The 11,141-nt window shown below is 44.9% G+C and overlaps 1 protein-coding gene across 1 annotated transcript; it reads right to left on the reverse strand.

The window, feature by feature from the left end:
* Window positions 1-328: 328 nt before the first annotated feature.
* On the reverse strand, window positions 329-10,623 carry LOC147605435 (putative calcium-binding protein At1g02270). The gene is made up of 10 exons (XM_086793417.1): window positions 9,758-10,623; window positions 4,776-4,874; window positions 4,565-4,670; window positions 4,236-4,453; window positions 4,070-4,146; window positions 3,873-3,981; window positions 3,655-3,780; window positions 3,431-3,541; window positions 1,042-1,155; window positions 329-920 (listed from the first exon to the last, which is right to left on the reverse strand). Exons 1-10 carry the CDS (start codon window positions 10,019-10,021, stop codon window positions 615-617), a joined length of 1,530 nt encoding a protein of 509 aa, XP_086649543.1. The 5' UTR covers window positions 10,022-10,623; the 3' UTR covers window positions 329-614.
* Between the last annotated feature and the right edge of the window lie 518 nt (window positions 10,624-11,141).

Genomic DNA, 11,141 nt, shown 5'->3' on the forward strand with positions numbered 1-11,141 from the left:
TTCTATGAACCAGAAGCCTAAAACGAATAAATCGCTTTTGCAAATATTTTATTACAATGCTTTGATACAAGTACCTAGATACCGCTCGTTCTAGTCGCTCTTCATAAATGTGAGAAGGGCACCATAACTATTTGTTACAATGCTGCTTCCTAGAATTACAATTTTGCTTTCTAGAATATACCGTGAATTCTATGCTTATATTAATTACTTCAAGGTTAAAAAAAGCTTTGTATGCTTATATTAAATACTTCAAGGTTAAAAAAAGCTTTGTGGCTATTCTTAGACGTGCCACGTAGTATTGATTGAGACTGGGGGCTTCATATGATAACTTTAATCTTTTGCTCTTTAATTTAGGGAGCTTCCATAGTAAAGATCAATGCCGAGGGTGAACTCCTACCTGGAGGTGTATTCTACTGGTAAGCAGCCCTTTTGTAGTCAACAACTACAGTTCTATAGTACAATTTGAAGGGGTCCAATTTAGATATCTTCATGCTGCCCAATTCAATGATGAAGCCACAGGCTTCTATTTGTGCAGCAGCACAAGGTTTTCGCCATGAGCAACACTGTAAAGTCTGATGTAGACAGCATCCATAGAACACCGCAAATCGAGTAGACTACTGGTCACATACCCTAAGTGGTTTAAAAACAGCTGTCAATGGTGCATGGTCTGATAAGGAATAGTCTTCAGGCCATAATCCTTGTTCAACCTCTCGAGGAAACAGAAAAGCTTTCTGTATAGCAAAGCCAACCGCATTGTCCGAAGTGTGTTTGCCCAGAAAATCACTTGCCATGCTCAACGGGATGGCATTGGAAGCATCCCATAATGGCCTTGTGAGTCTTATATCCTCTTTAAACTTCGAAAAGCTACTAGATAAACACTTGCTCTCATCTGAGATACCTGCCTCCAGAGGAAGAACACCCTGCTAAAAGGCAATCCATAAGGGAAAAAAATCCTAAGCATAAACAAAATGAAGCATAACACTTAGCCTCCTTCCATAGTGCAATCAATATATAGACCAGAGAGCAAATCATAACACTTGCCTCTAACTCAGCTGTGCACCTAATAAGTCCACTTGCATCCACATATGAAGTCAGCATTAAATCCTCAATCTCTTCTCTGGTTAAGCCTTCTGAGCATTTTTCGGTTAACCCAAGCTGGAAATGCACCAAAAAATCACTAAAGTCAGTACTCTCTCTCTCTCTCTCTCTCTCTCTCTCTCTCTCTCTCTCTCTTGAATGGCCAATCACAGGATCACGAGGGGCTAATGGCTGAGCACCTCTCCTAGCCCATATGTTTAATACGGCCCTCTCAGAGGGCTTTCCCCCCACCTGGTCATGACACATTATTGCACCTATCCACAAGGCAGGAGACCCCATGGATCCTAATAACTACATAACCATCATGATTGTCCATACCTTGGCAAAGCTCTATGCTTCTATACTTGAGTCTGAGCTTAGCACACTCGCAGAGAGCAAGGGATACAGGGCACCGGGGCAGGCAGTATTCAGGAGGACCACCTCCACACTGGATCACATATTCACGCTTTGGGCTATCATCAAGCAGGCCAAGGCAGATGGCCACTGACTATACTGCTACTTTGTGGACTTCGCAAAGCTTTTGATACAGTGCCTCGAGCCCTTCTCCTACAGCATTTACAACATCTCGGGGTCCTGTCTGACATGATCTAGGCTATCATTGCCTTATATGAGTCAGTTATTGGCAGGGTGAGATGCCCGGGACGACTATCTGAGTAGGTCTCTAGCACCATCGGAGTGAAACAAGGATGCCCACCATCTCCGACCGTCTTTGGACTTTACATAGATGAGATCTCCAGACTTCATTGACAGAACCGGAGACAAAGGAGCTTTTCTAGGAGGTATTCTTGTTTCCATCCTTTTATATGCTGATGATATTGTACTCATTGCAGATTTTGAGGAGAGGCTACAGAAGCACATGATACTTTACAGGATTTTTGCACATAAAGGAGGCTCTCAGTCAACCTTGGGAAAACCAAGGTTATGGTATTCCCCACCTCCTACCCATTTGCAGGCCGTACATGGGTAACAGGGTTGAGGTGGTGCACTCATGTTTATCTCAGAGCTACCTTCACTAGTCCACACGCTTCTCTATGAGACAGGCAGCAGAGGATAGACTCACTAGAGGATATGCAGCTCTAGCCTTATTGGAGAGGCAGTGTTTCCAGGCGCATTTTCAGGAGCCAAGGACAAAGGGTTGGCTTTTTGACACCCTAGTCACCCTGGCACTATGTATGCAGCTCCCTTCTGTGCACCATATTTATCCCCGGCAGATTGACAGCGCATAGAGCGTCCTCAGATCACGATACTGTCACGGATGATACACAGCAAGCCATCTGTTCCCTACCGGCACCTCCCCATAGTGCATGCACCTTGACAAAAGTTTCCATTGCATTTTCCTTGTGGAGCTCAATGATCTCTGCAAAATTAAGCAGATGTGTTACAAAGACAGTGACAGACTCCATAGGCATACTGGGACACTAGTCACACACTTGCATTAGAACATATGCAAAGCAACCATATATCATAGTTGCTTGTCCGAACTCACAATATCAAAGGAGTGTGCCCACATGTTTATGCTGAACACACAGGTAAAGCTGCAATGTATCAGTTGCTCGTCCACAGCCGTCTAGATGACAAGTAAGTACAGCCAGAGCACCAAATGACAAGGAGACACAAGGGCACACAGTCCAACCACACAAGCACGCTCCAGCAAGCTAGCTGTCTCTAAATGTCCAAGATAATAGGCACAATGCTCAAAGCCCCAAAGGTCAACAAAAGAAACATATCTCGCCAGTGCCACAGATCAAACCAACATGCTGTCGGACATCAATGCTCCCCCTCATATTGTACTATCCAAGCATTGGCTAGCTCATGTATGTAAGATTGGTCACTACCATAGCCATGATTAAAAACCCTGGGCACACATACACACCTCGGAAGCCGGATGGTGTAGAGACAACTTGCTTAGACTTGGCAAACTGCCAAATAGGCTATATGTTTGATTGGACTGTTATTCCCATAACCGTATATACATGGGATGGGGTTGGTGGACTTCACTCTTGGACACCCTATACTCAGGTTGTGGGGCCCAAATGGGTATTCACATGGTCCAGTTAGAGGGCCATCTCAAAAACCACGTCACACTGTCACACCCCAATTATTCACCTTACTCCCAATCAGCCACCTAAATTCTATTTTAATACAGACTCCCAATCAGCCACCTAAATTCTATTTTAATACAGCCTCAGCCTCCCAATCAACCATCGAAGCTTCATATATCGTATCACATCAGTTTGGTGCTGCAATTCGTGAATGATCCTACTTACGTTGAATACAATATTGATCACAACATATTAATTTCCCTCTAAACAACAAATATTATGTGCCATACCTGTTGCAACCTTCTTTGAAACTCACAAAGAGTTAACATGTCACCGTTTTCTTTAGGTTGGAAAAAGCAAAAGGCATCCTTCCCCGTATGTCCGGCCTCACACAATTTAGCCTGCAACGACTCAATAGCCTTCAGAAAGTTTGTACATTTCAACTTCAAACTTTGAAACTTTGAAGACAGGTGGTGAAAGATGGATCTAAAATTTTTAGTGCAGGATATTTAACCTTAATTATGCCAAGTACCGCCTCTCTCCAGCTTACTGAGAGAGACTTTTGGTGCTTGCTTGGATTGCGCAGCCATATAAAATCAACTCCGCAGATATTTCCACGGTGGTTACGATGACTAACCCACTGCACAAGCAGGTCACATCATTTAACACTGGTAAATGCAATCTGGAGATAAACACAAACCTTTAATGCCCGATTAGATAATGGGTTTTTACCCTATGAGCATCACTATCGTTATAGCTGTGCGCACTGTCATAGGATGATACAAAGCCTTGAGAACGCAGAAACTTGAACACATGACCACGCTTGCTTCCATTCCAGTCACTGAAAAACACATGATGAACATAAACTTTAAAAAAATGGCGCACAAACCCAATCATCACAATATCTAGGGAGGTTAAGCCATACTAACCCACAGAGGATAACAGGAACTGAAGACAGACCATGCTCCACCTTGAAATGTTCCAAACACTCAATGATCTTGTAAACCTGTTTACTAACATAGAAAATTCACTATATCAAAAATAATAATGAATTAAGGACTTGTTATAAGTTAGCAGTTCCCACAAAAAAGATACCTGCCGTAGTCGGATGAGGCAACAACTGGAATTGTGCGGAAACAGTAGGTGTGTGTTCACGAGTAACAACTCCTGCTCGGCGATTTGATTTCTCTTGTAAAAAGGTAATTTGAAGCGAAGATGGAAAAATTGGGCTACTCTATCTCCACAATCGTAAAACAGCAACTCTCTGTAGTTTAGAACTCTCAATCGGTCACTTTTGATGGCAGTAAGAAGGCCTGCACAGAGGCAAAACATGAGAAGAAAAATCGTAGGGAAGGTCACAGGCAGGACGGAAGATAAGGTTTAAAAATACCTAAACTTTTGGAAGATAACCAGGATAAGCTTACCATCTCCTCTATTACTAGTCCTGGCTAGCTTGTATATGTGGTAGCCTACACGACTCAGATTCTCCTCATAAAGGTGCACCAACTCCTCATTTCCAAGCCAAAATTCCTGTTCCCAAACCAGGAAAACTAGCAAAACTGTCATTCCAAAATTTTGGCACCAATCCCATTCTCAACAGGAACAAAGCCTTATACAAGCTTTTTAAAAACCCACCTGCAAGCAGATTATAGATGATCCGCTGACCAGCAGCATGTCTAAGATTCTGTGGTTTCGACTAAGCCAAGCCTCACGAAATTGGCTCTCACGGCAATCCTGCACACATGGCATACTCAAGCAGGATGAGAGAGAAGTAGGTAGCATAGTGATAAGCTGCAAATAAATAAAAGCAAAAGGGTAATGTGCAGCTGACCTACTTTACTGCTAGTGCACAACTGCTTGCAACAGGAAAAACATAGAATGTATACACTGCTACAATCACTTCTAATGTAATCTCTCTCTCTCTCTCTCTCTCTCTCTCTCTCTCTCTCTCTCTCTCTCTCTCTCTCTCTCTCGCAAGCTGATACAAAGCTGGTTTTCTATACCGAGACTCATCAGAGTCCACAAAGAGGTCTTCCAGTGGTCACTGGATAAACGTGGAAGTCAGCTTATCAAGGAGAAACCGGGGGGGACAATTCAGAGACTATCTCAGCCCTATGATCACAATGATGAAGGACAAGGAAGCGAGGTTCATGTAGCTTTCCCAAGAGGCGAAGCTTGTACATTGCTGTGTGCTACTTCCCACCAGATACATTGAGATTCTTTTCACGGAACTCCTCCCCATTCATGCCACTTTTCAATGACATCACGGAGTTCTCCACACAAAGAGACATTCTCCTTGTAGGTGACTTCAATGCAACGACACAGAGCCTCCAGTCTCAGCCATATGACTTTGACCATGATTTAGCCATCATGTATGAGGTTGACACTACAAAGATGGGCACCAGCAGGACCTCAAAGGATACAGGACTCACAGCAACAGGGAGAGCATTATTAGACACGGGCGCCACACATAACTTGATTATATATAACGGCATGTCTAGATGGCCAGAATCTGGAGGATTCACATGCTTTCCACATGGAGGAGGAAGGGACTCCCTGATGGGCTCTCTGGCCTTTACCCCTTACATACAGGATTTCATCATACCCCCTCCCCTTGCCTACACCATCTCAAATCTCCCACATTCGGTGCCATATCCCACCCTACACGAAGGTGCACTTCCACCATGATCTCGACAACATCTACAAGGACCACATATGGCGTCGCCTCTCCGCCATTGACATACATACCACCCCCCTTGCCAATGCCACCACCCAGCTCTCAGCTATCCTACATGAGTCAGCTCAAGCCACCTACCTCTGCACCACCCGTCAGCAAAACCGAGCCTCTATTGGATCCATACCCCAAAACAGCTGGTATGATCAGGAGTGCAAAGCCTACTGTGTGCAGCTTCACCAAAACCAAGCAAGGGGCATCATCACAGCATGACAAGCACAATGGAGATCTATTTACCAGGTGCAAGAAGGGTGCAAGAAGCGGGGATTCTTGGCCAAGAGGGAGTCGTAGTTTTACAGGTGTTTCTTCAGTGCAGACAGCTCCAAGGCATGGCGGATGCTAGAGGAGAGGAGGCCCCCCACCCCCATCACCGACCCAATCACATGGCACGGGTATGCCCAAGGGCTCTATGATGCCCCCAGATCAGCCCACCTTTGATATGTCACAGATCCCCCGGCCAGTCAGAACTTCGCTCTTCACGATGGCCAATGTCACAATGGCCATACATAAGCTTAAGAGTGGGAAGGCCAGGGACCATGAGGATCTCCAAGCTGAACACATCATACATGCATGTGATACCCTTGCACTCTTCCTCGCTGAGCTTTTCAACCCCCCTCTTGGGCTACCAATACAGATCACATCTTCACTTTGAGGGCCATTATTGAGGAAGCCAAGCATAAGGGAAGACAGGTGTACTGCTGCTTTGTGGATTTCCACAAAGCTTTTGATAGTGTCCTGAGACAACTCGTCTTTTCAGGAGATTCCAAGAGCTTGAGATCCCAGCGGATATGATATGGGGAGTACTAACACTATATGAGTCGGTGACGGAGAGAGTATGCGCACCCGGAGGTATGTTTGACGAGATCAGGAATACTATTGGGGTGAAACAAGGATGCCCACTATCATCCACTCTCTTTGGACTCTCATGACGTATGTTGATGAGATTGAGAAGCTCACTGACAGATTGGGAGGGGCTGGATCTACACTGGCTGATACAATAGTACCCATCCTCCTCTATGCGGATGACATTGTCCTAATTTCAGATTCAAAGGAGGGACTGCAGAGGCATTTGGATGCTTTGGGGGGTTTTTGTGAGGAGCATGACCTCAAGGTAAACCAGGGAAAAACCGAAATCCTGATTTTCAACACATCTAGGGCAGCAGCAAAGAGAAATCGGTTTACATTTGGTGGTTAGCTCTTTTTGTTGATACCTTGGTCACTCCCGTAGTATCTTATGGGATAGCTTTTTGGGGACCAAATTTAGGGCAAAAAGACTAGCAAAATTTAGAAAGGATACACATCTTGATGTTGTACAGGATGATCCGAAGCAAAGCATTGGTACCCCATGAGATCATCAGAGTAGAGTTTGGAGCTGCCCCCTCGGCAGCGGATGACCTTTTCCAGATAGTGATATACTTACACCGGGTATATGCACTAGGTAGACACCGCCTCCCAGATTAGCCCTAGAGTCCTCCATGCGACTGGAGACACAAGAAGCAGTTGTTCATGGTATGCTTGCGCCAAGAGATGGTTCACCTCACACTCCCTAAGCATTGATGGTCTACCACCTTTCCAATATAGCCTTGACGCCCCCCTCTTGGCACTAGGAGATCAACCGCCTCATCGACCTCACTCAATTAGACATCCGTATTACATGCCTAGGCCCTAGAGCTGCCCACCAAATCTCGGTTCTACCGTGAGCATTTCCTAAAGCTCACACCAGATGGATTCATACAGCGGCCACACTACCTATAAAGACACATGTCACATGCCATGAGAATGGCGATTGGCCAGATCCGAGTCTCATCACACTCGCTAAGGATAGAGACAGGGAGATATGAGGGCATACAAGAGGAGCAGAGGATTTGTCAAATGTGTACCACTGGGGAGGTAGAGACAAAGAAGCACAATATCTGCAGATGCCCAATATACTGTGAGATTTGGGGCTGATACCATTGCCTATTCAGGGAGGGATTTGACCCACTCTCCAAGGTGATGGATTACGAGGATCAGCGTTGCCTAGGCGTATTTCTGCTGAGATGCGTCGCCACAAAGATAGACTATTCAGGGCACAGAGACCAGGACAGGACACATCACAGAGAGTCCTCACACAGTTTTTTGCCTAGACAACCCCCAAGATGACCAGACATCGTACCCATGAGCAGGAGGAGCCCCAGCTCAGGCAGACCCACCAACACCTTACCTAGAACACCCATCAGCAAGGGGTCACCATTGAGAGAGCATGCCGAATCCGACGGGCCCAACGTCCACGCCCACCCAGGTGCAGACCCTCGACACAACAGCTCCTGATCTGGGACATACTTAAGCGGTATCAAAATGTCATGTGCATGAAAGATGCCATGGACATTCTCAGATGTTGGTCCAGAAGAGGCAGCCAGATAAAGAGTATGAGAACCAGGATTACGGAGCACGGAGTGCAGATTAGCTAGTGTGGACTTGGAGAAGGACTAGGATGCACTGTCGGCTGCATGACAGAGCTGTCAGCTGAGCCAGATAAGGATCCAGGAGCTGTCGGCTGAGGCGGCTGCAGGCGCATCTGTATTTATCGATTTTATGATTATTGTGTCCAGTAGGCTGGCCGACTGCTGGTCGGCCAGCACTCCAAGAAGTCCAAGAGACTATAAAAGGCCAAGGTGCTCATTGTGTTAGATCATTCAACTCTTTAGGAGTTAGATCCTTAGGGTCCAGCTTTAGGACCAGATTTTGGTGATGTTCACCTTTTGTATGAAGGCAGCCTAGGGCTGTAGATTAGGTATCTTTTTGTACCATATTAATATACTGAATTTCCAGCATATCTCTCTCTCTCTACTCTCTCTTCATGTCTGCGTTTTGCATCAAATTGTTTCCAATGGTGTTTAGGGCTGAAAGAAGACCCCCAGAGCTTCCACGTGTTACACAACCCTCCCCCCCCCCCCATAGTAGTGGATGTGTCTCACCTCATAGTGTAGATGCTGATGGCATGGACACACCAGCTACATGATGTACACATGCCCCAAGGCCCAAAGCCTTGGGGCTTTAGCTAGGCAGCATTATTTTGTCTTTTTCATCTGTTTACCAATTTTTTGTAACACATAACCTTTGTAATCCCTTATGTATCATAGACCTTATGGTCTTTTGAAGACATTTAATCTCTCTCTCTCTCTCATATCTATCTGTCTATCTATCTATATATCTATATTATCTATATTATCTATCTCTATCCATCTAGCTCATCTATCCATCCATCTATCTATCTATCTAAAAACATAAAATGTATAAGCTGATACAAAACAAAGCTATCTCACTGGGGTGATACAAAACTGTCCATGATGAGATATGCCATGGACATTATTGTATCACTTTGGTCTCATAGGCCCATTGGGTCTTTAGTAGACTGTGTGTGTGTGTGTTTATGTATCCGTATATGTATATGTATATATATGTGTGTGTGTGTCTCATACACACACATACATATATTTATTTATTTTATTAATTATTCCTCAGAAAAAAGCTAAAGTAGATGTGCCCATTAAAAAAATGTAGATGTATATAAAGCAGCATGGTTATGATGCAGCTTAGCAAATCAAAGAACTTCACATTTTTTTTCAAAAGATTAATTATATTTAAGTGTGTCAGGGTTCAATCGTGGACATGCTTAAGAAGAGACCACTCAGGCTAAAATCCACTACCAAAGATAATCACATTTTTAAATACTGACTTTAAAGTAACGACTTAAGGATTGCAAATGAAGAATTTGAATCGTTGCAGGTCCATTGTGAACAGTTAACAGGATTTTAAAACTAAAATTTTGGCAAATTACCACTGAAGTTATTCAGGCAGCGAGAAAAATTGTAGCAGAAGAAAACAGTTAATGAGCTCTTGCCTCGTTGCCAATGCGCTTGTAGATAGGAGCCAGGATGTTGAATGTGGTGCAGGAGACGGACGTTTCTGCGGCCATGCATGGTTCTGTTGAAGAAGAAGAAGCGGTTGAGAAATCCTCCCGAACGCACGAGGCGTGGCCTGAAACGGACTTCTTGCCAGTTTTGCTGTTCCTGCCGGATCTGATCTTTTCATGCCCGGGCTCGTTTTCCGTCGGCCACAGTAGCCTGGATTGCTCGTCTCTGTCGACAATGCGATTGGAAGTCATCAAGCAGATGCCGGAGGAGGATGCTGGAAAGTTCGTTTTGCCGGAAACCGTCTGCAAAGGGCAGCGATGAAGAGAGAAGAAAACAGGAAAGTGGCCGCGAAGGACGTTAAAAAAACTTATGGAGATAGTCAGCCTGGGGAATCGATGGAAGAGTGAGGGATAGGAATAGGGCAAGCGTTAGGGGTGAGTCAGAGAATGGGAGAATGGTTCACAGAACAAGGTAGATGCTGCGATGATGATGGTGCAGGGAAGCTTAAGAACATGGTGCGGGGGGGATTCTCTGCGGAAACCCTAGAATGGCCAATGCTGCGTTCTCTGCTTATATTGAAGTTAGCTGTTTGCAGCGAATTGCTGATGCTTAGCAGGTTCTGGTCCTCTTGAACGCGTGGGAAGGACCACGGGTGAGAAAGGAAGCTACCTCTGTTAGCGCCGTGCGGCAAAAGTGAGGGTGGATATGGCGATGAGAGGAACATGTCAAATGCGCAGAAGGAGCGGGGGAATAGCACAACCAACTTGATGGTATGTACGGCAACGGGCTTTTCTCGAGACTTTTGTCGCTCCTCCGCTGCTGGCCGGCCCAGTACGTGCCGCCCTTCCCGCGCAAATAAATTAACCTCTCTTATCATATTATCATATATGTGATATTATACCTTGGATATAATATCACACAATTAATTATATTCACACAATTGTATCTTATTAACTATTTATTATTCAGGGAGATAGTCTTGAGGGAAGCTCTAGGAAAGAGCACAAAAGGGGCAAGGGCAAAGTTTGAGACTCCAAGTTGAGTAGAGAGGACAACTCGGGTGGATAAGGTGGCACCCTTTCCCTCTCGAACCTAGTTCGATTCTCACCCACCTCTCCCCCTCGGGATTGAATTTTGACAGGTGCTTTTAACGTTTTCGGGTATTTTGGACATAAAAAACTTGCAAAAATGTCATAAGTTACATATAAATGGTCAATACTTCCCCTTCCCATATCAAATTTGATAGGCAAGCACCCTGCTCCCCCTCACTCCACAAAGGGGTAAAATTGTGTGTGTGTGTGTGTGTGTGTGTGTGTGTGTGTGTGTGTTTTGTACTCGTCAACAAAAAAAATGAGGGAAAAGCTCTCATTT

This window comes from Cibotium barometz, chromosome 59 (assembly GCF_041138505.1).
Source record: "Cibotium barometz isolate CiBa-2024 chromosome 59, ASM4113850v1, whole genome shotgun sequence".
Lineage (NCBI taxonomy): Eukaryota > Viridiplantae > Streptophyta > Polypodiopsida > Cyatheales > Cibotiaceae > Cibotium > Cibotium barometz.

Bases quoted from the DNA above. Each gene is read 5' to 3' on its own strand.
- LOC147605435 (XM_086793417.1), bottom strand. From the start codon at position 10,021: ATGACTTCCAATCGCATTGTCGACAGAGACGAGCAATCCAGGCTACTG. The intron at 4,454-4,564 runs GTAAGCTTATCC...GCCTCTGTGCAG, and splicing joins GACTAGTAATAGAGGAGATG to GCCTTCTTACTGCCATCAAA. The intron at 1,156-3,430 runs GTATGGCACATA...GTGCATTTCCAG, and splicing joins TTCAAAGAAGGTTGCAACAG to CTTGGGTTAACCGAAAAATG.